General features: G+C 42.1%; 1 protein-coding gene across 1 annotated transcript; it reads right to left on the reverse strand.

Annotated features, from left to right (window-relative positions):
- Positions 1-1,144: 1,144 nt before the first annotated feature.
- On the reverse strand, positions 1,145-16,695 carry SPACA1 (sperm acrosome associated 1). The gene is made up of 7 exons (XM_050893966.1): positions 16,650-16,695; positions 14,418-14,474; positions 10,350-10,451; positions 9,860-9,966; positions 9,219-9,354; positions 1,673-1,817; positions 1,145-1,399 (listed from the first exon to the last, which is right to left on the reverse strand). The coding sequence occupies exons 1-7, from the start codon at positions 16,693-16,695 to the stop codon at positions 1,306-1,308; spliced, it is 687 nt and encodes a 228-aa protein (XP_050749923.1). The 3' UTR covers positions 1,145-1,305.
- Between the last annotated feature and the right edge of the window lie 11,016 nt (positions 16,696-27,711).

The raw sequence follows: 27,711 nt of genomic DNA on the forward strand, positions 1-27,711 counted from the left end.
CAATGATTGTTTACAGAAACAGAAAGCACCTTCATAAACAAGACAGTCATGTAATGGAGGAGGGTTAGAGAAGGTCAGCAAGGATGGTCAGAGGTATGGTACCGTTTCAGAATGAAGAATCACTAAGTAATCTTGCACTTTTTAGTCCAGAAAGAAAATAACCAGGGAATATGTTAGAGGTCTAAAAGACAGTCCCTTTCAGGGAGAGGACAGTGCGGATTGACAGCTCGCTGCCTTTTCAAGAAGTAAGGTGTGACAAATGAAGCTAGCAGGAAGTGGGTTCAAGCTGGACAAAAGATGTGGTTGCGCTGTGGATCTCCTTGCCGTAGGATGTTTTATGTGACAGAAGCTTACACACGTACAAGGGGACATTGAACAAAGCCATGGAAAAGAAATCCATTCAAGATTGCTAACTGCTTAGAAATCGCATCTGGTTCAGAAAACCTGCAAATGCCTGGAAGCTGGAGGAATACACGTGGAAAACATCATACAGCCTTGACGTGTTTTTGTACTCTTCCCTAGACATCCTTCTTTTGTCCATTGATTTGATTACAGAGGTAGATGAATCCTTGGTCTGACCCTATGGGGCTACTCTTCAGTTCACATATTTTGGTCCCCTTGATGGCAGAAATGGTTACGTGTGCAAATGTGCAGGTAAAAATTTAATGAAACTTATGAAGCAACTTTTAATGATCTTCTCTACCATTACACATCCTTCCATGTGTCAAGAAGAAACTGGATTATAGTGATTACATAGCAGGTGCTGTGCTTGAAGATCATCAAGGAGATAAGGAGCACTTTACAAAAAATGATCTCTGCCTAGACTGTATGCCTAGTTTCATCTAGTCTAGATTAACATCTTCACAAAATTAAGACATGTTAAATATGTCATTTTCAACATCCTCACAAAAATCTGGCTTTGGTTCTCCAGTTCAGAGGTGCTCAGACTATTAAACTACCTGGGGAATGATGTCCACCTCAAAACAGAAGCATTTTTACCCATTTCACTTGAAATCCAGTAATCCAAGACAGTGAATGAACTGTAAAAACTAGTTCTTAAAACCAGTATTTCAAACATATTTTAATCTTCTTTATATCGTATTTCTATGTAATCCAATTTTATTATTTTTTTCTAATTCTGTTCATTATGCAAGTCATGGAAGGACTTATGTACTTCACCCTCTGTGAGTGAGGGCTCTGCCACTTCTTGTATTATGGCTAATGCAGATGGTGAGAACACTGTAGCTGCAGGTGGAGACTCCAATTCCTTGAAAGGCCAATGCGGACCCTGAGGCGGGGGGCTATTTATTCCATGTTACACAGTGATCTTTTGTTGGCCCGCTTCTTGTCTTGGTTGTCTTGCCCAGATTTTGATTTCCAAATAGATTTTACAACAGCCCTGAAATGGAAGAAAGAATTAAACAAAAACATACCTTTAAGTTGGTTTACATAAATTGCTCTAAATCATTCCCTTTCCATCCACAATCACTGTAACTGCTTTGTAAAGTACTTCCTTCCAGTCTCCAGAAGCTTGTTCCTGTTTTCTCTACTGGCAACACAAATATTAAACTACAGAGAAACTTAAATAGTTCACCCCAGGTCATGTTTGTCATTAGTAATACCATATTTTGATCAAATAAAACGTAAATCACATTGTATGCTGTCCACCTACCAGTGAAGAATCATAAAGACCATGGCAAAGATCACACCAACAGTCACAATGATTCCAGTTACCAGGCAAAAGACCAGAATGGCATCTGTCATCATTCTCCTTGATTGACCTGTTTCTGTTCTCCTTGATTTTTTTGTTTCCATTTCTGAAGAAAAGAAATACATGGTCATTATTATATTCAAATTTTCAAATGAATCAGGCATTTAATCTGATGGACAGGACTGAAAAGGAGCAGGGCTTGATTATTTACTTTCTGACATCTTTCACAACCTTCAGGCCTTTACTGTACCAGCAAAAGTTAGAATAGTAACATTTTATACCTTCTTTGCAAAGGCATATCTAACCAAGGAAGATGCAAAGAAATGGAGATCAAGGCATGTGGAGTGGGATACATGTCACTTAACAGCTGTGAAACACAAAGAACTGCAATTCCTAAAGACAAGGAAAAAATTTAAGAGAGGGAAAAGTATCTATTTGGTACATGTTAAGAATGACTAATATAACAATATTTTTGCTTTAAGAAATGCTTTAATGTAAGATTTGAAGACATGTCCACGTAAGATATGCGAATGATAAAGACAGAAGAATTACCATAGGCTGTCTGCCACTCGAGGCAGGCTGACTTCTTTGTTCTGTGCCTGGTACCAGGTGCTCCATCACCCAGGGCTGAGGCACCAAGGTACCACCGTGCTACAGAAGAATTCTAACAATGGTAATTGCTGCAATAATCATGATAATAATGAAGCCAAAAGAGAGTATGCTAACAAAAGACCAGATTCAAGGACTTAAGCGCTGCTTTTCAGTTCCCTGTCTCTATCTAGGTCTGCAAAGCCTTTATTTAAAGCAAATAACCACTGAGCACGGAAAGCTGTTGTTCTGCATGGCCCAGAAACGCATAGCAAGGAGCAACTGCATGAAGCCGAGAAGCGAAAAATGTAGCAAGGATGTCAAGTAAAAATGCATTTTGTAATGCTGCAACCTGTTCAGCCATTCAACTAAGGAAACTTAGTTGAGGGCCCTGCCATTACTGAGGCTGTTTCTCTAAGACCAGATGTACCAGTTACGAGATGACTCTGACAAACAACCCAGGAAGAGTGGAAAATGCTGAAGATGGTCAACCAACTTCCTCCATCTGTTTTTTGACACTGGATAAAGAAACACCTGGAAATCAAACCTCATCACCTTGTTCTGAAGTTTAATTGACCTTATTTGTTCAGTCACATTCAACTACATCAATGAATCATCAGGCATCTTCCCACATCCCTCCAGCTTTGACAATTTTACACAAGCCAAGCCTAATTTCTCTTTCATTTTCCCTCATATAGTTTCTAAAACTATAAGGTGCTATCTCATTGCTGACTGGTACGCAAAATTCATGTTGACACTGGTAGGAATTCTGTGTAGCAGAATGACTGCAGGAAAACCATTTCTATTTCTATTTCATTTCTACTTCTATATAAGGTCCTGTGCCACTGTCATCACTGTAGTATCTAAGCAACTCTTCCATCACATCATTTGAGTTTCATTCTCCTACATCACAGAATTTTCCTTCTGATATTCTTAAACCACAGCTCATCTATAGGATTCTCCTGATCTTTCTGCAAGATACAGGACAGGTAAGAATGGTGAACTGGCTGAGAATATCATACATAGTAAGTCTGAATACTGGGGGTTTTATACAATGTAGACCTATCTGCTTTTAGACTAATTCACTTCACTGACTGGACTATGTCTTTTTAGAATTGAAAATGGGGAATGGAGGTTAATGAAAATTATCTTTGATTTTGCAATTTCATTAACGTAATATATTTTCCCCTTGGCAAGATGTGAATTTAGAACTCTCAGAATACCTCTGTTTACAGGCTCTAACAGGAGCCTGCTGAAGAGAAAAGCAAGTTTTATGTTATCCACAGCTAATCCACTCAAGTTTGCTTCCTAGGCAAGAAATTCTTCCAATAGTCAAGAACCAGAACTGCCCAAGAGACAACCTGATAATACAGAGGGGATGCCTTCCAAGTAAACACACGTGTTTAAAATGCAAGCAGGAAGCAGACAGAAAAGCAGTTTCCCAATAAGCCGGTTCACAATGAGCAAAAACTCATTCACATCAGGTGCACTTTTAAGCCCCTGACTGCACTTGTAAAGTCCAGGCAACACTCCCAATTAGTCAGTGAGAATTTTGCCACAGCCAGAATATGCCTTAAAAACATCTTCAGTTACAGTTAAGGTTACAAAGATGTATTTACACCAACTTTTTTAAAAAATCTACTTAGCTTAGTAAAAGTAGGAAGAACAATTCTTTTTTGAAACATGAGTAGTCTAGTTCAATGACTTTCAACTTGAAGTCAACAGCCCACTGTGGGTCTGTGGACTACTTCACTATAAAGAATGACGAAAAAAAGCACTATCATGTATATTCCACAATTACATTGGAAAAAAATCCCTAAAATTGTGTGCACTCCACTAGAAATTTTCGAGGGTTCTACAAAAAAAAAAAAGAGATTGATAACATATCTGACAGTTTCAAGCAGATTGCCTCCAACCCTACTGAAAGCTTGGCATTCTTACTTTACCTGTTGATTATTTATATTCATATTTACTAAAAAAGGAATGCACTTAAATGAAATGCAAGGGTGGGATACTGCAGTTAGATTGTAGACACTGTTGGATCTAAACTATGAAGATGCATTTATTTGTGCAAGTCAGAACAAGGCAGGAAGGAAGGAAAAGAAGGAATGCTCAGATTTAGTATTTAGCTTCCACCAGGGCTTGCTGACTTGAGGCTAGCCCTGTGGCAGAAACCCCAGAGTGCGCTGGTCATGGCTCATGGAAGCATTTCCAACAGCTCAAATGGTCCAAGCACTGCACACTCCCTCCACCCCAGTCCCTATCTGCTATGCCAATGGGGGGACAACAGGCTGGATTAAAGGAAACAAAAGTGTCATCTGTACGGCCACTACCAGCTGCTAAGAAGCTTGACAGCTTTTTTACCTTCTTTGTGCCATCAGAACAATAGGACCTTAGAAAGTTACTGCTTTCTTATTTGGGCCGAAAGAGATATATCACATACCTCCCTCACACCAAGCACCAGAGCAGGACAGCAGCACATAATCTGCTGTGGTGTGGCCCAGCAACTGTATTTGCATTGTATACTACAGTTTAACAAAGCTGCTTTTATTTCTGTGCAGTGCGGTGCATCTCTGGACTGTCCTCTGCCTTCATGGAACCCTCTCCCCTTTAATTTGCTTAAATCCAAATACATTCAGAAGCATCTGTTGCCACTGCTAGCATTTCCCTCCAGAAAGTACCAGCAATACAAATTCTGTCTCTGCATTCTATTCAGTCATTTTTTCAATAAGAAACAGATTCGTAATAATGTAAATCATATACAGCAAGAGAGTGGAACACCTGCTTTTTCAGCACCATTTCTGTCCAAAGGAAACCCACTACTTCTGCCAGCAGCACTGTTCCTCTTCATCCTCCTCTTCCCCTGGGTGTTTCACTGAGCTAGAGTCCCTCCTAGACCATGATGTCGACTGTGCAGCAGTGCTCCATCTACAAGCAGACGCTTGACCAATTTTTTATATGGTCCAGTAGCCAACAGGAGTTCGTTCCACCAGTTTTCAGATCCAGAAAGTATATATCAGTTTGGCAGAGAGGAATGAGATTTTGCCTCTCCAGACTGTTGGTTTTTTTTTTCCTTAATATAATGGGGATACATAGCTTTTTTTGTTTCCGTTCCAGATTATCTATAAGCCTTTTTCTATGTATTAAAAATGGATGGATATACGGTAATGGGAGAGCCGGATTACATACACACAGAGGAGATCGAGGCTTGTTAATCCTGGGTACTGGGATTCCCCATTTCATTTCTGTGCAAATGCAAGGACAACATGGCGATGCTGATTACATGTTTGCACAGTAGCCAGTTACAGAGATGTGAATTTTCTCTCTCAAGGAAGCTAACTGGCACTGAAGTCATCAGCAGGAAATGAACTGAAGAGAGATGGGGGCTAGAATGGCCTCTGAGACACAGAAACACTATTGCCTCCATCTTCTCCACAGAAGTGCCACTAGACACACACCCCAACTCGCTCTCTCGTTCATGTGAAGCATGGAGCTTGGAGCACAGCTGGGATCTCAGTAGGCTGATACCCTTCACATAGCATCCTAATGAGGCTCGTTCTCTGCTCTTGCATTCCTCCCTTGCAGAGTCCTCCCTCCTCACAGCACTATTATTAGCAAATACGAATAAACTGCCTTCCAGCTCCAAAGTCTTCACAAAACACCGAACAACACAATAGGTGGGAGTGTGAAACACCACCCTTCACTGTTTCAGGGTAGTGATTTAGTAAGAAGGATGTATAGAAATGTCACTTATTAAAAGATGGGATTTTCCTTGCAGAGATTCCAATAATTTTTGCTGAAGATAAAATACTTTTTTTTTTCCCCTATTATGTTTATCTTGCTATAAAAGACAAAGAGAACCCATAGGTCTGAACAGTTCTGAAAACAAAAGGAAGAGCCAAATTACTAAAGACCACTCACTTATACAAAAAGGTCATTGCAACTGTTCATCAAAAGGCCACTGAGAAGCGCAGTGATCACTGGTAAAGGACACATGGAAGTTCTCCGTGCATAGATTTAAAATTAACTCATAAGTTTTGCCACATGGCAAATACACACAAATTCCTGTGAGGTTTTACCTGCCCTTTTGCAACATGTCTTCCCTTCCTCCCACCTCCCACGCCTCAAAATCTGAAGCAGAAAGTGTCACGCTATGTATTTTCAAGTGGTGGCTTTGGGGCCAGGCTTGCAGACAGTGTTGCTGAATCTGGCCGCTGCTGTTCGCGTGGATAAAACATCAGAGCGCTGGAAAGAGGAGGAAAGATGAGACAAAAGCAAACACATTCACCCCTTATCGGCTGCATTGATAATTTTTAGCTTTGTTGACGATTTCAAGGCTTTCTCTCTAGGAAAGTGCCAAGAAGAAAGGCCAGCCACGGAGCAAACACATTTCCACTTCCCCTGCCCCATCCTGTAGCTCTGGCATGAAGAAATGTATCTCTGTGGAACGGTGAAAGGAGTGATCTAGGTGATGAGAAAGACAAAATATACAAACTTAAGGTTATTGACTTGAGTGAGGCGGAGAGATGGTCAGAATCGCCTCAGTTGGATTAAAAAAAAAAAGTAATTTAGGAGGTAATAGAGAGGACCCGCTTTTTTCCTGACTAAAACGGATTTGTCCATTCAGCTGGGTCAAATACACCTCCCAAAATCTATACGAGACCCTCTCCCCACAGACAGTTTGGCCTGCTGTACCGGGTGCCAGTGCCCAGGCAGTGAGGGGCTGCAGGGGAGGCCTCCATGAGGAGAGGCTGGGGCTGCCCCATGCAGGGCACGGCCGGTTCCGGCCGGCTCCAACGGACCCGCCTGGGTGGGGGCTGGCAGCCAGCCAGGGTCAGCCCACCACACCTGCCCAACTTGCGCTGACTAGAAATCTCTGTGGCCAGTTTTGGATGCTGGAAAAAATCCAGTTCGGTCCTGTAGATTACCTGAAAAGGGAGATTCTTCTCCCATTTGTGATACTGATTTTGTGATTCTGCCCTTCTTTACATTTCAGCTTGGAGACCAGATAGATAAATGGCAAAGAAAAAGATGTTCGCTCAACAGAAAGACTTAGATTTTCTGGAGTAGGTAAAGAAACCATCTTGCTTGACAGGGGTAATAAACTTGTCTCAAATTCCCCAACCCTTATTTCAAAAAGTCTTTTAATGAAGAACTGGGAAAGGCAGCATTGTACCATGGGCAGAAATGTTACCCCTTTCCAGAGTCTGAACAACACAGCAAGCCATGCTCCCAGAGAACAGAGCAGCTCTGCAAAATACAAGGCAGCAGCTAAGAAAATCTACATCGAAACACAAGGAGTCTTGCCGCATCCACTGATGCTGTCAAGAGGGTCTTTCTCATTTCCTCCTGATCCTGTTGGAAAAGTAAATGCAATCGTCTGATCTGGCTAGACTTCTGACCATCCACAGAGAGCAAAACCAGATCTGTATGATGAAAGTCCTGGTACATTCTCAACCAAAACTTCAGCTGATAACTTCTTCTATGTACCTAATTAGGAGTTAATAATTTCTAAAGTCCAAACAATGTCACTCCTAGGGAATCAAAGCCCAGAAACTCCTTTGGGCTTCTACACACCTCTGTACAAAGCCAAAGGACGCTGATCTGGCACTAAGCAGAACAACCCATTCCTTTTAAGCTACTTAATAAACCTTAGGCCTTGTCTTCCTCAGATTTCTGTATAGTCATAAATATTTTCTGAACCAATAAATCTCAATCCTTGTAAGAAGTTCTCAGTGGGTAGGTCTGTTGGGCGGGTTTCATCTGACCACTTTTCACCAAGACTACTCAGTCACAGCTTAAACACAAGCGTGTGAGTCGTCCTATTGATGACTCACCAACTCAAGTCAATGGGACCATTTGCATGCTTAAACCTAAAACAGATTATGTGCTCTGCTAATTCAGGTCTCAAAAAGGAAGCTTCCTCTGTACAAAAAGGAATGTAGAGACAGAATGGGGGGGGGGGGGGGGGGGGAAGCTTTGGGTGTTTTGTGACTGCCAGATGGATTTAGAAAATGAATAAACAAATTCCATGTTACTGTACAATGGCAGAAAGGACCTCAATAGAGATGCAGGAAATAGCCTATCTTTCTGAAGATAGAGGAAAAAAAGCCGGATTCCCAGGCCAGACAGTTTTACCTAGGTAAACAACATGGAGGGGAGAAACATGGGGAGGGGTATCTCCAAGGATTTCTTTCTTTCTAGTCTGCCATAATTTTGCATAAGACCTGAATCTACATTATTTCAGGAAAAGCTTTACATTTTGATGAGCAAAGCACTTTCACCCTTTCTCTGATTAGGAAAGATGGAGTTTCTGTGTGGCTGTTCTCATGGTTTGAGAAAATCAGCACACTGCTACCTTTCCTGATGAAGTCAGCAAAAATCCTATTAGCAGAGGAGGTGAGCAAGATAGTACTGGGGAACTGTTTTATGATATATTCTTTTTAATGTTAAAAATTTGCTAAATCCATTGTGTATAAGCAAATTCCAGATGGCTACTAAAAGAAAAAAAAAACAAAAGGTTGTTTCCTGCTTCAGTATTGAAGTGGAAAGGAGATTTAACTGCAGAACCCGTGCTGCTGGCGCTATGTGGCTTAGTGAGGCAAAAAGGTCTATGTTAACCGACATGGGTGCAGTAAAAAATAAGCAGGTAACAGGAAAACCTCCTTATTTTATCTTGAATTTTTACAAAGGGTAAAGAAAATACTCATTCCTACCACAAGGAACCTCTTCACTCCCATTCTGTCATTTCCTTTTATATGTCTCTCTTCTTGGCCTGCATTTCATGACAGTCATTACCACAGCACACAAGCTCCTGCCTATATACTACTGGTGACATGCAATCTTACGAAGATTGAGTAGTACATAAAAAACACAGGGCCATATCACTAGAAGACTGTAAGCGTTTCTATGAGCTTACCAGTTGTTGCGTAGACTGTGTATTTTACAGAGGCAATTACATTTCCATTTTGCTGAGTTTCACACTGGAAAGTAACCGAATGGGTATCTCTGCAAACTTCCATAATAGCTGAATCATTGGGAAGAATGTGTGCTGTCTAGCCATATATCAAAGAAAAGAAAAAAAAAAAGAGGGTTGTATTTTTTCAAATAGATCTGCAAAGACGAGCTGCATTGTGTCAGACGCACAGAAAAGTGCTTATTCTACTCCAACAGCTTCCAACCTGTCAGGACCTCTTGGCCCCTGGGAAAACTCCCATCTCTTCAGCACCTCCTACTTGAACAACTGGGAAGGGCAACGTGGTTGGGGCTTGCTGAAATGTATGCACTCACCAGCCACTATGCCCCATTTTTCTGAAATAACAGTAAACATTACTCTCTAAAATTATTGTTTCCCTCATAAACAGGAAATTGAAGCTGCATAAAGGAGTAAAGCCATGCGAGTCCTTGTATTACCAACTCACCAGTGAGAAATCAGGGCTTACTTGTATTATGACAGCAAAGGAAATAATCTGCCCAGAAGTCGGTACAATTCAGATGGAGCATGTGGTAAATACACGCAGTATGCAATTTTTCTGCACTAAGTGGGGTTCACTTACTCACCTTGTTTGGAATTAACGTCTTCCAAACATATTTAAATCGATTTTCAGGAGGTATATAAATACAAGGCATCTTCACACAGGCAAGGCCCTCAGAAATTGGTATTCCCCCTATAGGAGGAATTTTTAATAGGTACATCATCAACTATATGAAACATCTCTGAATCGATCATAAAGTTCATAATTCTTCAAACCAGAGAATGCTACTTGGAAATTATCCTTTCCTTTAAAATTACTTAAAATACTTTTTGCTTGGTCTAATGTCTGGAATGAAGCACATCATAGTAGAAAAACGGTATTTTACAGGGACTTGAAATCAAGCGCACAGCAGTACAGAAATGAGATCTGAAACATTACTGGATTGCTTAACAGGGTAATTGGAGGGTGGAATGCAATCACTTCATTCCACTTCCACCAGACTAACAGAGAACAAGGATGCTTCCTTTGAATCAACTTATTTGCTCTAGATTACTGTATCACAGTGTTCCACTTACATCCACAGTCCACTGGCCCCCGGCATTCCTCCACACGGACAATACATTTTGCTTCAGTCCCAGGGCATCCACTGGTTAACAGAACTTCTCGAATGCCAATCCCTTTGGGGGGAAAAAAATCTTTCACTCTGCATTTCTTCATTTCCTTCATACTCTGTTTTTGCTTTCTCTTTCTTTATCCTGGATGTTAATATGATGTATCCGCCAAATATCAGGCAAAACAGATCTTCTCAGAGTGCCTGCTAAAGCTATCCCATGTTGGTATCTAAGATTTCAAGATAACATCTACTTCTGTCAAACTCTGCACCCTAGGGAACCAGATTCTTAGAATCGTCATGTGTCAGAAAAAGAATTGAAAATGAATTCAAAACTTTTCTTACAGAAAAAGAATTTGAAAAGAAACTAATATATATTCTGCAAAACAGTTAATTCACTTTAAATATCAAAGCATTCAGGCTCCTAGCCTTTAAATGCTCAAATCAGATGGCACAGAGAATACTGTACAGACTGCCAACTCAGTCTGCCTCCAGTCTTGTGACTGCCTGAGTGTCTTCGACTCCCACCAAGGTCAACAGAAACTGAAGGCACTAAAAACCTCCTGGCACTGAGACTGGGGAGTCTGAAGTTACCTAACAGTGACCAACAGTGAGTGATACAGGAATACCACCAACGGCCTCCAAAATGACGCCTCTCGGAGCACGGAGGCTGGTGGTCAGTAGCATAGGGCTTCTCATGAGAAACAGGTGAAATCAAGTGTTGACCACCAGGACTCCACCTGCAACATGGAGGGTCCTACTGAAGACAAGGAACAGGAGGTAACCTATCACAAATGTCTAAAGTTAAGGAAAATCCCTACACAACGTTCCAGGAAGCAAAAAAATGTTCACTCTCACTATCAGGATTTCAATGGGAACATCCTCATTTTAACAATTACGAACAAATTCAAAACAAGTGCTGTAATTGTTTTTGCCAAACTGTGTACACAGTTCATTGGAATGACATAGCTTGTGGGGGAGGCAGGAATAATATGTTTACGCCCAGTAAACACTGAAGGTTTTGCCATTTTTCCAGAAGCATTTTGTTTACTCATAGGCATGGAAAGAGGAGAGTTAAACCCCCCTTGCAATAGAATAATAAATAGGAAATTGCTTTGAATATTGTATTTATGATGCATCTGCCTTCCTTAAATGGGTATTATATAAACCAATGGATTTCAGAATGTTTCAGAGATGTCATGTAACTCGTGAAACAGAACTTCCAAGTGACAGAGGGAGACAACACCACTTACTGAAAATGACACAAAACGAGGATCGTTCTCTGCTCCAGAGAATGTCTCATCTCATGGATGCAGACAGAGGTGTAAATGGCAGTGAACTGACACTTTTATTAAAGGCATTCCTCTTTCTTCAGTGCCACGTAGGTTTTTAGCTAACAAAAAAGACAGGAAACCTATGAAAAGCCAAAAGGCTGGCTTGATAAAATCTGGGTGCTGGGCTAACTGTAGTCACATTCATCAGGAAAAATCTCACCATGTCTTATCTATGGGAATATTAAAATTTGGGAAGTATATCATACTCAAAGAGTTGATGAAAAAAGCTCTTTTAATTAGATCTGCAAGTTCTTTTGGTACTCCTCTGCCTCTTCCTTTTGGACAGCTTTTTCTTTCATTCCCATGTTTCCTTTCCCCACCTCTTCTTAGTAGCTGCCAATGCTGATGAAATTAATCTACTGAGATGCTCTAACAAATGAAGTCTTAACTTCAACAAGTCATACAAGTTAACCTAACAGAAAACGGGCCACAATGCAGTAAAATAAATTACCTAAATGAAATTCACCCTAGAGAAATGTAATTTAATAGACTGGGGGAGGGGTGGTGAAGAGGGATGACCCACAAAGAACTGAATACTTACCGATACAAAAACAGCAGTTACGACAGAAATCTAGAGGTAAGAGTGGCCAAAACAATTAGACCACAAAGAGACTAAGGCAAAATTGAGGCAGGTATGATGAGACATCATTAACATATGCTTTAATGCTTCTGTAAACCTGGACTATGACTAGAGGAGCAATGGATCTGAGCCACAGCATTACTGGGAAAAAATTAAGAAAATTGAGGCAGTTCAGAAAGCAAGAAATATAAAGGGCTAGACAGATGAATCTAGGGAATAAGGAGTATGAAGGAGACAAAGAGCTTACAGCTTTACTGGAAGAACCAAGAAGCTACCTTTCAGCCTTTCAACAGACAAACATGCCATGCATTGAACAGCCCAGACTAGAATGAAGGCTACAAACATGATCTGAACTTCAGATATGAGACGATGCTTTTTTCTTTTTTGTTAGAGCTTCCCTTTCCTGATTCTTCAGTAAGATTATATGATTTTCAGAATTAAAAGGGTTAAACATTTTATATTGGGTCTGACTGGGATGGAATTAACTTGCCCCATAGCAGCCCTCATAGTGCTGTGCTTTGTATTTGTAGCTGGAATGGTGTCTGTAACACACCGATATTTTGGCTACTGCTGAGCAGTGCTCCCACAGCATCAAGGCTGTCTCTTCACACACACACCCCCCAAAGACCAGTAGGCTGGGCATGGGCAAGAGGCTGGAAGCGGACACAGCCAGGACAGCTGACCCAAACTGACCAAAGGGATACCATACCATATGGCGTCTGCTCAGCAATATAAGCTAAGAGAAAGGAGGAGGAGCGGGGGGCATTTTTATTAAGGCATTTTTCTTCCGAAGCAACCGCTATGCATACTGAGGCCCTACTTCCCAGAAAGTAGCTGGATATCACCTGCTGATGGGAAGTAGAGAATAATTTTGTTTGTTTGTTTCCTTTGCTTCTGTGCACAGCCTTTGCTTTTCTTTATTAAACTGCCTTTATCTCCACCCATGACTTTTTCATCTTATTTTCTCCCCCTGTCCTGCTGAGGAGGTGAGTGATAGAGTGGCTTGGTGGGCACCTGGCATCCAGCCAGGGTCAACCCACCACAACATTAACTCTGAGGGACCAAAGATAAAACTGAGACAAAATTTAGTGACATTCCCTGGAAATACAGAACATTTGAGACATCTGCTAGAGGGATGGGACATAAGGAGCAGTTTCGTAGTATCCAAAAGATGTGTGCATCAGAGCAAGTGAGGTTATTAAGAGTATGGGGATACATATACAGCATCGGTATATGGAACATATAAGCAGATTTGAAATTATGAAGTGAAGAATTTGAAATTATGAAGTGAAGAAAGAGATATATTAAAGTATGTAGAAGCAAAAAAAATCTCCTAAACCCATAATGTCCTAAGATGTGAAATAGGAGGGAATCAAGGAAGTTCTATCATTGGAAAGATGAAAAAGTGACTGGAAAAAATAAAAAGGCATACTCTAGAAAACATCAGATTGATGGGGGCAAAAACTTGCCTCTCTTTCTTTCTTCTGTGGTCTTATGAGAAGCTGAATTTGTTCAGAAAAAAATTAATAGCATTTCTGATTCAAGACTGCTTCCTAAGCAATATAATTACCACCTCACAGCAGTTTCTATCATCACCCCAAATGCAGAGATGTCTTCTTAAGGCTCATCTCATTTTTCCTCTCTCCCTTCCTACTCCAGAATGATACCTCTCCTCTCCGTTGCACAATTTATAAATTGTATAAATGTGGAATACAGAACAGGCTACTGCAGGCAAGCAATTTTTTGGCAATATTGTATGTGGGAAGACATCTGTGAGAAGCATCAGAAGATCTTTCATCTTCTGAACATCTCACAGATGTTCACAAATAGCGAAAATTGTTACTTTGGGGAAGGCAGCTCATGTGCCAATAAACGTAGGGAACTGGTTTAAAATAGGAGCTTGCAGGCTGTGAAATTAATAAAACAACAGATCTGACCTAAACTCCTAATGACAATCAGCCTGATTGTTTTTGTTAATTATAGTTATTGGCAATTGAAATCAATGAGAGGTGAACGAGGGCAAGCAAATTACAACTGCTAAATTGCTACAGTTAGCACTTTTTTTTTTCCCCCCAAAACCAAATGACAATATGTTTTATTCATCTGCTTTGCTACTTACCACATGTAACTGTGCATACTCCAAATTCTACTTCCACGGACACAGTGGCATTCAGACCTGAACACAAAGTCTAAAGTTACATCTCTAATACAATGACAGGGGTCGAAATGCCCAATTAACAGGAAACTCACTCCTTGAAGTCTTTACTACTTTTTAGTTGAAATGTGAAATTTGCCAACATTTTTGCTTTCACTAACTAGACCAGAAAAATAAGACATTTATGAAAAATTTAGCATAAAATCCAGAGTGAATAGCATTCATGTTTAAACCTTCAGATGATTCTTTAAAAGGAAAAAAATGTATTTTTCTTATAAACCAGCCTATGATGTTAAATTAGCCTACTGAATGCTCTGGGAAGTGCAGTGTCTACATTCTATGCAAATTATAGGTCTTCCCTGAAAACAGTTAAGAAAAATTTTCATTAAACAATATTCAGTTAACTCATTTCCTTGTTCTTTCTGGCTAACGTACGCCTTCACACATGATTTTTTCCCCCATCACACTTCAAGGTCAGGTTTAGACAGCCAGCACAAAGATGAGTCAACCAGGTACAGTATTTTAATTAGGTACTGGGGGTTTAATCACTGTGGTTGGGTTCCTTCCATTTTTTAATGGTACTTTGAGGTTACAGAACGGGTTTCACAGAATGTACAAAAGCAAAAGGTTCTCATCTCCATCTGGGATTCAAATCTGGATTATACATTTTATTCCTAATAGCATGCAATTTGAATGTTTGTTTATAAGGATACTGAGATACAGTAACTGTTCCATAGAGAAACTAACTTAGTGAAGCTCCTTTGGAAATTATCCATTAAATAAGCAATAGGTCTTTTCAATTCTTCCAAATGCAAAGAGAAAGTCACTATGACTGTTTTTACAAGTCTACACTGCCAGTCCCGCCTACTCAGATTATTTTTTTCTGATAACAAATACTTACCAATCTAAAGTTTGCTTTCACTGTCTCTCAGTTTTTTATAGTCAAGAGTTATGTTTACAAAATGTTATTTCTGTGCAGCAATGCAAGTTTATGTATCACTTCTTGCTACTAAATCTGAGTAACATTTACATTTTTCACACACTATCCAAAACTTTAAATTTCTCAGGTTGAAAGGAACAGATCCATTTCTCTTGCAGTCAGTGATATACAAATATAAAACCTTTATTCCTCCATTGTAAAGGATATACACTACAGCAGCACAGTGCAGCCTCCACAATGATACACTGATACTGAACTCTTTTTCCCAACATTATAAATGAGCCATCAAAATCTTATTCTTCTGTTATCTCTGTCTCTATGGTTTTGACATTTACTTCAGCATATAAGCTGTGCTCGTCAGAACAGTCTTCTAGCGTATGCACAACAATCCTTAAACAATAACTTAACTATCCAGTTGAATGATAAAAAATCCAACCTTAGCCAAAACATAAGGGAAAAAAGGATAAGATTAAAATCCTATGAAAACAGAGACAACCTTTAAAACAGCTAGTGTATCGTCAAACTCTGTCTCTAATGAGCCTTAAAAAGTAACAGCTTCTTTAGAAGATGGTCCCCACCATGGACATCCTATCATGTTTCCCTTAGCTTCTTTTAAATTAATGGGGCAGTCATTCAACAGTCTTGTCTAACTACAACTACCACATCACAGCAGAGAGGAGGAGGAGAACTTAAGGAGCCTGTCTACAGTATAAATACAGTCCTGTTTAAAAATACCTGTTTCCAACTTCGTACAACATTGAGTTGCGCTTGTTCACTTGCGCAGAATAAACGTAAACATGCAAAAATGAATGGGAGGGAGGGCTAGGACAGCTTCAGATGATGCAAATTCTCAACTCAATCGATTTCTGACAACTCATATCAGCTTACGGTAAGCCTCAAACCTCTACCCTGAAAGCAGGCATTACTGTAATTCAATTTTGAGGTGACGAGCTGAGTGTAGCCACAGCAGGGTGTCATCATAGAATCATAGAATCCTTTAGGTTGGAAAAGACCTTTAAGATCAAGTCCAACCGTAAACCTAACACTGCCAAGTCCACCACTAAACCATGTCCCTAAGTGCCACGCCTACTGCCATTTCCCATCCAGACACAAATTAAAAAAAAAAAAGAAGAAAAAGCTTTAGAAACAAGAAGAGACACAAAACTTCAGATATTAGTAATAGAAGGTTGAGGGACATTGCTAACCAGTGAAAGCAAACTTCTCCTAATTATAGGTTAAGATATCAACCAGGATACCCTTTCCAGGTGCTTCTGGCTTCAGGAGCACCACAATGTGCAACATGGCTCTTTTGTCAGAGATTCACAACGATGAACTGACTATAGCTCTAAATAAAAAAGATACTGTATTTTCTAAGTCGTAACATGCCAAACAAACCTTTAAACACATCTAAACATTAAAAGCTGATTGGTTCTAAATTAACAAGTTAATCAGGAATCACCAATCCTGATTTCTGATTTAAGGAAATTTAAAAAAAAAAGCAACAAAAAGAAACTTTAAGGGAAACAGGATATATTATTCATCGATAATCCTCTGGATAACATAACACTTTTTTATATGAATGTTATGAACCTTCCATGCCAATATCACAATACCAAGTTTTGTATTGCTTCCTTTACTTGCATTTCCTCCATACATTTTAAATGAACCAAAATCTTAAGAAAGCTTCCGGTAAGAAACTACAGAGCTTTCGACTTATATAAGATGGCTGGTTCCAGTTGCATCAGGTTCAGATAAAAATATAGTGTCAGCCCTATGCAAAAAGAATTATGTATATAGCTTCCATTAGCATTAATAGGAGTTATATATGTAAATCCCACACATGCTGAGATAAGAATGTGCTAAGGAACTGCATTTACATTCCTGTCAGGGGGCTGCAATTAGTACTAGCACAGAAAAGGCAGTCTGTATTCCTCTCTACATTTGGAAGCCTTGTAAAACCTATGTAGAACAGAAATCTTTGCCATTATACACCATTTTAATTACAAGCCACATCACAGCGTACATGCAGAATATTTTAATAAACACTTAGAAAGCCCACGGAAGTCCTGCTAAAAATGTCAACAGCGAGCACTCAAAGTCATGGTTGTGAACCCTAGGGGAACTCGCTCACTCCTGAGCTGGGCATCTCTCATTCTTGCCAAGTATTGTGGCTTCAGTACTTATGGGGTCCTGAAGGTCAAAGTGCAGAGGGGAGAGGGAGCAGCACCGCTCCATCCCCAAAGCGATACCACAAGGGGCAGCTATGGGGACGCAGGTCTCCCAGGACGGAAGTCTTTCCATGGGCAACTGGCTTTGCACTTGACAACCCATCAGCAGCTGTGAACCTGTGCGGTTCGTTGCTCGACGACAGACGGAGGGGGTTTGCACGTATCCGACTCTCCGTAGCCCACACTTTCGGCTACGAAAGTGACGAGCAGATCTGGAGCTTTCCCCGTCTCCCCAGCCTCCCCCTTCAGGAGGGCCCCTGTGATGCTGCATGGCTTAAAGAAAGCACTGAACACACTCTGACACCTTCCCACTGCCTGCATATGACACCGAGGAGAGATCGTTACATCCTGGCGGTGATTAAGCCTTGCTCAGAAAGCACGACTCCGGGCAGCCTCGCAAATATCTGCTCTTCCACGCGAAACCTGCTCTCCCTGCACCCCCTGCCTCCAGAGAGGGAAGCCGGGCGGGGAGGGGGAAACTCCCCTCGGCGGGAGTGGGAATCACCGCCCCGGATCTGCGGGAGAAGCCGTAAGGGGAGACGAGCAGGCAGCCGGCCGGGCTGAGGGGAGACCAGCGCCCGCACCTCTCGGGGAAGGGCCCCGGCGCCAGAGGCCGCGGCTCGGGCCGGAGGTGGCGGGGACGCCCGGCGCCCCCGCCCGCCAAGGGCGCCCACCCCGCCCGGGGCCGCCTCACCCGGCTGGGCGCGCCCGCCCAGGGGCTCCGCCGCCGCCGCGGTGCTGCCGTTCAAGCCGTCCGCCGCCAGCGAGGCCAGGAGCAGAGACAGGAGCAGGGCCGGCCGCCCCGCCGCGCCGCCCGCCCGCAGCGCCATGCCGCCGCGCTCCGAGCCCGCCGCGCCGCCCGCCGCCCGGCAACCCCGGGCGCGTCACAACGGGCCCGGCCCCGGCGGAGCTCCCTGCCCGGCCCCGGCGGGGCTCCCGCCTCCGGGCTGCCATGCCCGCGCGGGCTGGCTGGTGCGGGGGCCCCGAGGTCGTAGGTTGACGCTGGCAACCGGAGTGAGAGCGGTTTGCGGCCGCTTCATTTGCTGTCACCCGTGCTGCAGCGCAAGCCCGGCTTTCTAATAAAATGAGTGGCAAACTTTGTGCACTCAAAGGATCTGACTGCCTGTTTAAAGATGGTCCTGAATAATATTTGCGGTTGCAGCTGAAGCATCTAGTCCTTCTCCAAAGTCCAGAAAAGGCAGGTTTAGATTCAAATCTTTGTGGCTGACTCGAGTTTCTTAAAATACTACCCTAGCTTTTCCACAATACCTGTCAACCCCCAATATGTCAGAGACCTGTGCAAAGGGGGTCTGTGCAAACCAAAGAAATGCACCCGTGTTCAGGAAACTGGCAATCATGCGTACGATGGGCATGTTGGACACAGTTCTGATTGTGAGCGGGACGCCGGGCCAGCAGGTAGAGAATATAAGAGCCTGCTTGCAATAAGCATCCCCACTACCCAAAACCAGTGTTTGTAAGTGATGCTCCCACATTTTACACAGAATCGATGTTGTAGTCTCTCCTTTGATGTTCAGAAAGCCTCTGCAGATGTCCCAGGCTATCTGGGCAAGAACTTTCTCCTCAGTAAGCATGACTTCCATCAGCAATTGCATTTCCCCAGAATGAAGAAACGCAGCCAACAGGGCGTTGCTTATGAGTGCAGAGCTGGACCTGGGCTGTGTGAAATTTGCTCTCATGGGAGTTGAAAATGAACAGAGCTTTCCCTGCATTTGAGACTACCCGTGTATCTTACCTGTTTGACTTAGCCTTTCCTTAATAGTTTCTTCCCAGGACACCTGGTCTCACATGTGCAGCAGCAAACATGGAAGAAAATTCCTGAAACTGATAAAGCTACTTCCCTAAAGGCTAGAAGAGAGATTATTACTTTTATAAAATACTTGGGAGGCTCTCAGATGTTGAAGGCAGAGACAGCTGGAGAAGTGGGAAAACACTATTTGATGGGTAATGAGCCATCATTTATTCAATAAAGTTCATGAAGCTGTCAAAGTTGATGTTGTCAAAATAATAATTATGTCCGTAATAATAGCTCCTATTTCTATATCTTCAGGACCCAAAGTCATCTAGAACTAGGAAAAAAGTCAGTATTGAATAAAACCAGCTGTCTCCAGGGAAGGGAAAAAGATTGACCAAATAGGTTAAATCTAAGTGTGTATTCTAGTTTTTCTTTCATCGAGACATTTTCAACACACTTTACTATCTTTGTGTATGCACGTGTAACATATACCTATATATACGCACAGATACACATATATTCTGTGCCACTGAGGCTGCTTGTGGTGAGATGCAGGAGACAGTTACCCTGAAGGAAAGATGAATAATTTCCAGGAACAGCAGGGCTACATACTTCTCTAGAAGAAATATATCTTTACCATTTCTTCAGAATAAGCAGGAGCTCAGCTTTTTAGACTGGGACCTAGTAAATGGCTGGATGGCATTTTGTGTATTTTCTCAACATTAATAGTTAGTAGCAATGTCTTTTCCATTTCTTCCTTGTACTTCACATAATTGGTGTTAGTCTTGGTCTCTTTCTATGGTCTATCTTCTGCCCAGGCTCACTCTCATTTTTTCTGACCCTTCTTATTTTTCTGTTTTTATAAAAAAAGGGGATAACAATACTAATGGTGATGGGCAATACCGACTTGGCTCATGCTGTTAAGAGGCTCTGTGGAGCAGTAGTGAGCTCCCAAGTGGGCAGAACTGTTCCACCTACTTGTGTTGCTCTCACAGCTGGCTGTACCACAGGCTGCCCAGAGAGAAGACTGGCAAACAAACAGCTTGGAAAGAGCTTGCAGCTGCTTGTTCTTCTCCCCAGCCTCAGGACAGCCATAAAGTGTTTCTGCAGTGGGAGTGTGTATTTGGAAGCTTTCTTCCAGGCTGCTCCTTTTCTCTCCTCGCTTGGCACCATCTCCCACACAATCGTTTTCCTCAGCCATTTACAGGAAGAACAGTCTGCCTGGACTTGTAGCCAGTATGACTCCTCTCCCCGGGGTTAGGAGCAGTGGGCAGAGTCAGAGTACTCCTTAAAATTACCCATATGTGAAGCTGAGGATGAGAGATGCAGCTAGAAGCAGCAGACAGAGCTTCTTCAGTGTTACAAACACCTGGAATATGATTAGCTCTCAATTCTGCCTTCAGGCTGTATGGGATGTGGACTTTCAATTTAGCCATATAATGCAAAATGGTTTCTTGCTGACTTTATTACTCTAGTTGCTAATTAATAGACCAAATAACAACACCATTACCACAACGCCAACAGATTTGTACTTTAGCCTGAACTCATTCTCAGTAAGAATATGGCCAGATTAGATGGCCAGTAGTTTTCTGAGTTAATAACTGTACTTGCGAAAGGTTCAAGTGGTGTGCAGCCAAATGACATAGACAACATTTAGAATGAGCCAGAGCAGCCTTGTCTCTTTTATTCATACCAATAACCCAGGTTGTTAACGAGGTAAGGAAGCTATTTGATACTCATAGAAAACAGGAGTTCCATGCAGTGCTGTTTTCTGCAACAGGACTCTGTTGGTCAATAGAATTTCTTTATTCTCTGTGCATGGGCCAATAAATAATTCTGTAAGCCATATCTCATTGAAAGCTCCTGCAGCAGCAGCTCATGCCAGAAGGTCAGCACATCAGTAGTGGTCAAGGGGAGGTGGGCAACAGTTCTGAAAAACGCCTCCTCTTGTTTTGTTCCTATGCACAGATAATGGCATGCTTCTTCCACTGGGTAAGAATTGTTGCCATAGTAATGTTTCCAGCACTCCTTTGGATCAATAGCAGAACAGAGGGTTTTTCAGGTATTTCTGTTGTTTGCAAGCCTGCAGTCATACCCCATATATATTTCTATTCCCTTCTATAAAATAAGATTGTTCAAAGATCTTTCAGCACCGTACAATTATGCAAAGAAAGCATCATAAACATGGTGTACAAAGATCTTGGGTCAGAATCAGACCTCTGATGGGCAAGTGCAGTTCTGTCAAGAGAGTAGAGTTGCATTTGCTTAATCAAAGCCCTGAACTTGGCCCTTGTAGCCCTATCAACACCTCACCAAACGCATGAACAAACTGAAGCTGCAGAACTGGTTGCATTTTTTGCTGAGGGTCCAGATGTAGTTCCATTCACAAAACAGTGGGATTTTTCAGTTGATTTAAAGTTCATTCGCTGGTTCATGGACACTCTGTAGGTACCCGACATATTGCCACAGCATAGGTTCAAGCTGATTAGATGTTACTTATTCTAGGATGGGAGTGAAATGGGAGCTTTCCAGAAATTGTTAAGGGCTGTATCCGCAAAAGTGTGGATTTAGTCACTGCACTGCCACTTTCAGCAACCACCTTCAACATGTTGTTCATCAGAATCTGCCCATCTGCCCTACACATGTCAAAAGACGGTGTACGTGTTGAATAGAGGCCCCTACATTTCCCCCACATAACCTAGCAGTTAGGGCACATCTCAGCATTTGCAATGAGCTATTTTAGATGTTTACTGGGAACAGTCCCATTCCCAGTAAACAATTTGCAACAGCCATGCTGTGTAGGAGTTTTAAGAGTCAATATGAGCCGTTCATGCTAGTTGACCTCAGTGTTGGAGAATGGCTGCAAGCACGGCTAATGTGTGAAGACAGGCTTTGGTTGAAGATGAAGCACTGCCACATCTAAATGTTTTTGTGAATTTAACATGAAGAGCTGAGGACAAACTTTTTTGAGGTAGAAAGTGTTCTGCTTGCCATATTGATGTACAAGCAATGAAGGAGAGCACGATTTGCTAGCAATATATTTTGCATCTTTTTGGGAAAAACATCTCAAACCCTACTTAGATTTCTCCATGGGATAGTGATTCTTTTACTTCAGTAGTTTACATCTAAACCTTACCATTCACAAGCCTATTATGCATTTTTCTATGTGTAGATTCCTTTACAAAGAGCAGTATTTACCTGCAGATGCTGCACAAGGCTCCTTCAGGTATTACAGTTATTCACTTCTAATTGGAACGGGAACATGCTATCTTCTGCAATTATGTGGTACATTTTTTAAATAGCGACTAATATTTCATTGCCTGCTGAAAACATCTCCAAATCACAAATACAAGTGGCTTCTGCGGGAACCGCGGTAATCAGCACCATAGACACAAGTCGGAGAGATTCATTAGTTCCCCCACAATTCCTAGGCTGGTGTCTGCATGCATATATCACCACTGAGCAGTAAAAATTAGGCACTACTCCTTCTTTTCCTCTTATCTGACATTTCTCAGGAGATCTGGTATTTCATATCTACTTATTCTCCCCCTTCCTTGCTTCCACCAAAACTGGAGGAGCTTTCCTTTATCTTCTACAACTCCTTCTTCCTTGCTGGCAGCAAGGCCCTCTTGCCTACATCTACACATCTGGCCTTCCAGAAAGGAAGACAAGAGGAGAAAGGAGTAGGGGGGGAGGAGAAGATACATGCCTGCATTTTGTCATGAGATGGAGTCAGGATGCATCTAGGCTGCTGGACACTGGAAAACACTCTCGAGTCCTGTGGCTTGTATGTAATTCTTTGTCTTCGTGGCCTTGTGAAGAGAAAGACGGGGGAATTCAGCTGAGATTTCTGTCCATGGACAACAGCATGCTGTGATGATATGATTTTGCCCATGTTATTTAGGAGGTACACACACCTTCCTGACACCCAGCCTTTTCAACAACAATCCTTGTTAAATATTTTATGCCAGAAATATCAGAGAATTCAGATATATTCTTGGACTTTCTGATATAGTCCCATCCATTTTCCTGTTACTCTGAACAGACTTCAGTGAGAAAGGTTAGAGGTACAGTAACTCCATGTGAGGAGAGAGAGATTGAGAACTGGGAGAATCACTGCTGAAACAGTACAAACCAGAGGTCACATTTTGCTCCCACTGTTACAGCCCTTTTTGGTCAGAGCGGTTGTTCAGATGTAAATAGGGACTGAATACAAGTCGAATTAGTTAAAAGCCTGCTTATGTGAAGGACAATAGAAGTTTTCTTAGTAACATTATGGGGATCAAAACCCGAGCCCTGAACATCAACAGTGCTGAGAAGGTGCAGTTTTATCTGTTTCTGGCTTGCACTCAGCACCAGCAAAAATAAAGTCTGCACCATAAAAGGGATTCCAAGTTGTACAAGTAAATGGGTAAATTCATGGGCTGGCATTTCAGGACCAAAAATGTAGCCTTAAAATACAGCAACTGCAGGCATGCACATCACCTGGTCAGCCAGGTCTTTCCGTTAAAAGTCTAGCTGATACTTTCGATCAGCTCGAGAAGCTAATTGCTGTACTGAGGCCTTACTTTCTAGCTCAGTTGCCATTTGTTCCCTAAGGGAATGCCCCTGAGGCTACCCCTGGCACTTCAGCCTTTCTGTTTACCCACTCTCTCATCCAGAATTCACCCGCCTCCACATGGTGTTCCTTGGCATCCTCGCTAGCACAGAGCTTGCAGTAACTCTAGCTTTGCTTGTCTCTGCACACAAGCGAGAAAAACGCCTGCGTATAAGCCAACATGCGAATGCCCTGCCACCTGGCCAGAGGCAGACTGCAAGGCACTGCTAAATAGATGCCAGAGCTTCCACACTGTCCTACTAGCTTTCCCCGTCAGGCAGCTCATCGCATTCAGGAATCATGCTGTTTTCGTCTGCTGTCCCCTGCAGTTTGGCAGAAGCATCCTCTGAAGAGACCTAGCAAGAGCTAATGCTTATTAACTCCTCCTCAGATATCCATGGGTCTGGATGCACTGAGATACCATGGTAATGAGAGCAGTAAGAGTGTCTAGACAGACAGACAGACAGTAGTCCCACAGCTAGGGGAGAAATTTTGCCAGCAGATATTTAATCAACTGTTACGTGTTCTGAACTGAGGAACATGTGAGTATGCAACCCATGTGTACAGTGAACCTAGTGATTGCCTGCTATGACAGTTTTTATAGGGTATCACAGAACCTCTGGCAAATACGCAATTAACAAAATACTTAAAAAATTAAAATGACATCTAACATTTGACAAGCTGTGTTATTAAAAGGGCTTCTTCAATAGTATAGAGTGTTCCTGGTAGTGATGGGGAGCCAAATCAATCTTCCAGATTACAGTTCTTAAAAGAGGGAATTAAATCACTTTAAAAGACTGTCTCTTACATAGCCTACACTTAAAAGTCACCCCAACCATTTCTGATAAGGATTTCAAAGTACACGATCCATTTCTGTCTTAGATGTTGATCAGCTGTGCACCATTCCCTTATGTGCATTTGCCTTGATAAAAATAAATCTTGATTGGCTCAGGTGCAGAAATTAGGAGTTGCCTTGAATATGTTTGTTTGTTTGTTCTCAAGCATAAATTATGTTTGAACAATAAGGGCATGGCTCTCGGAAGGGCTGAGCACCTGCAGCTCCCATTCCACTCAGCTGGAGCTATAAATGCCAAGCAGCTCTGAAAAGCCAGGGTTGTAACTGTTCTGTTGGATGAGATTTATCCAAACAGTATTGATCGACGACTAAATCTCAGTATCGGGCTGCCTTTCCCTTTCCAACTTACCGTGTTTACTTAGAGGCCTAGATTCTGTGTAAAACATTCAGAATAATTTTGTTTAATTAAAAGACTGCAGTGAAAAGAAAGGCAAAGATGTGCCTTGTTCTGCAGTACAACAAAAAATAAGTAAATACAATTCCAGTTAATTATCCATCACTCAATACAGAGACTTCTACTTAATCTAATTACTGGTTAATTAGATTGTCTGTTTTATTTGATCAAATCTACTGTAACCAAATAATCTGCATTTACACTGTGCTTTGTTTATTTTGATGATTTTCTATTATTAAAAAGGTCACTGTCAGGTCAACTTAGGCCTGTATTTGTTTTTTAATACAACAGGATTTCACATTACATAAATATCTTTCTGCAGAACCCAATTTGAGGCTCAGACTTTTAGAGCTATGCAACTATTGAAGGACCTAAAACCTAAGATTTTCAAAAGAATTAGATGCCCCACTCTGATTAAAAGCAATATCTTTGACAATCTGGGCTACGTTCAATGAGGTATTTCCCAGAATCAACAAGGTATTTCAGTAAGGAGTGAGGAACCTAAATGGAAAATATATGCAAGAAGGGGTTTAGGCTCACCATTTCTAATTTAGAGTCCACTCCATTTCCCCATGGTGATCCCAAGTCAGGCCAGGGTAGTGCAATGCAGCTGCACCTGCAGTTGAGCTGCTCAGCTGATGGATGGTAACGTGTTAAGCGGCGGTGATTTGGTTGCGTGTCTGAGTCTCTAGAAAGTAAGTCCTATTTTGGCCTTCAGTGAGACTTAGAGCATTTTTAGAGATGTTTTACATTCCTGTAAGCTAACAGGTATGCTTACCTGATGTAGCTCTCTATCCCAACTGCCAAAAGTGAAGTGGTGCACAGGCTAAAGCCAGCCTAAGAAACAGGCTGTTCCTGGGTGTTTTAGAAGAATCAAGAGGAAGATACTTTTTCTTTTAACAAATGGAAAAGATTATGGGCTACAGTTGAGGGGATTATGATGCCTTGGTCCCATATGATATTAGCCTAGTGCAGAGAGGACACCCTCAAGCTACTCAAGCTGGGATAACTGATAAGCAACCAGACCAGAACTGGGACATTGAAGGGTTCAGAGGACCTGAAAACAAGAATAGCAACGACTCCCTAAATTTTCCCATGTAAATGTGAATACAGTGGCATTCACCGCTTCTCTCTAAAGTGCTGTTCAAGACCATGGTAAGTACATGAGGGAAATTTCCTTATCTTGAATTTGTGAGAGCTGGGGTTGGTGATAAGAGCAGGGGTAGTATAATAAAGAGTGCTAATCTCATCATAGCGATCCCGCTGTGTAGCTCAGGGCCAGCTCTAGGTATAGGCAAAATAGGCAGTTGCCTATGGCAACAGACTGCTGGTGAAACCAGAGAGAGTTCAGGCTCCTGCAGCCGCCTTTGTCAGTGCGAGTGCCCTGGAGAGCCAGCCTGGTGGCTGTTGCTGGAGGAATCAGGACATGTGGGGCCATGGCTTTTCATGGCAGTAGTGAAGACCTAAGGGCTTCCCTGCAGCTGCTGTCATCCACCCTTTGCTCCCCTGACACCTCTGCCATAGCAGAAGTGGGAAGTGTGACTCTCCAAGACCCTCCCCTGGCTCTGCTGCTGCTCTTTTGCAACAAAATTCGATCTTGCCAGCACTTCTGAGATGTCTGGAGCTGACTGGCATCATGAGAGTCCTGTGGGCTTACAGTTGCTCAGGGCAGTTTGAGGTTACCCAGACTTACATCTTTATCGGCTCCTCAGAGCAATGGCAACACCAGCACTGACAGAAAGAAGTCAGGAAGGTGTCATGCTGCGGCAGGAGAAACAACCCAGGCCTTGCAGAAATGTGCAGGCGAAGATCAAACAATTTTTCATGAAATCATGCCAGAGAACTAGGGATATTTCTGTGCCAAAATAACACAGACATGGTAAATGAAGAATTGTTGCTGGGTCATTCTGGGACCTGAGTCAAAGCCAAGACCCACCAGCTAGCAGCCTCACATTTCTAGCCTTCCCTGTTGCATCTTTGACCCAACCAGAGACTGAACATCACTTGTGTTAGAAAGTCATAACTATGATTTCCAGTGCTTTTGCATTATAAAGCAATTTCTGAAAAGTCATGATTTCTCATTGGCAGGTACTCCATCACTGGGAAGCATCTGAAGAAGTGCTGTTTCGAAGAATTTTACTCCAAGGCTCGTGTATTGGTCTGTGTGCATTCGTGTTTACTGAGCACTGAACTGTATTTGCTTTGTTGCTTCATTACTAGAAATATTATCTGCTTGCAAAACAATACATGTTTGGGAAGGGATTTGGTGGGAGGGTGAGGTTGCTTGAAGTTTATTTTTTGCTCTCGTTGCCAATTACTGCTGATGCCTGCTGCTTAAGTAAGTAGGCTGGTTGAAAAAGGCAGCTCCTTTTTTCCATGTCCATAAATGATCCACTGTTTTTTGGCAGTGGTCTGCAAAGGTATAGCAAGGGCATAAAGTTAACAGCCAGGCACATACTGACTCCCACCTCTTCTCCGCAGGGAATCTCC

This window comes from Gymnogyps californianus, chromosome 3 (genome assembly GCF_018139145.2).
Source record: "Gymnogyps californianus isolate 813 chromosome 3, ASM1813914v2, whole genome shotgun sequence".
Classification (NCBI taxonomy): domain Eukaryota; kingdom Metazoa; phylum Chordata; class Aves; order Accipitriformes; family Cathartidae; genus Gymnogyps; species Gymnogyps californianus.

What these genes read in the sequence shown, in the direction of transcription:
- SPACA1 (XM_050893966.1), bottom strand. Translation starts at nt 16,695, where the DNA reads ATGTTGCACATTGTGGTGCTCCTGAAGCCAGAAGCACCTGGAAAGG. An exon ending in AGTATGCACAGTTACATGTG is followed by an intron (nt 10,452 to 14,417) that starts GTAAGTAGCAAA and finishes TTCCCCCCAAAG; the next exon opens with GGATTGGCATTCGAGAAGTT. An exon ending in GTCTTTATGATTCTTCACTG is followed by an intron (nt 1,400 to 1,672) that starts GTAGGTGGACAG and finishes CTTCCATTTCAG; the next exon opens with GGCTGTTGTAAAATCTATTT.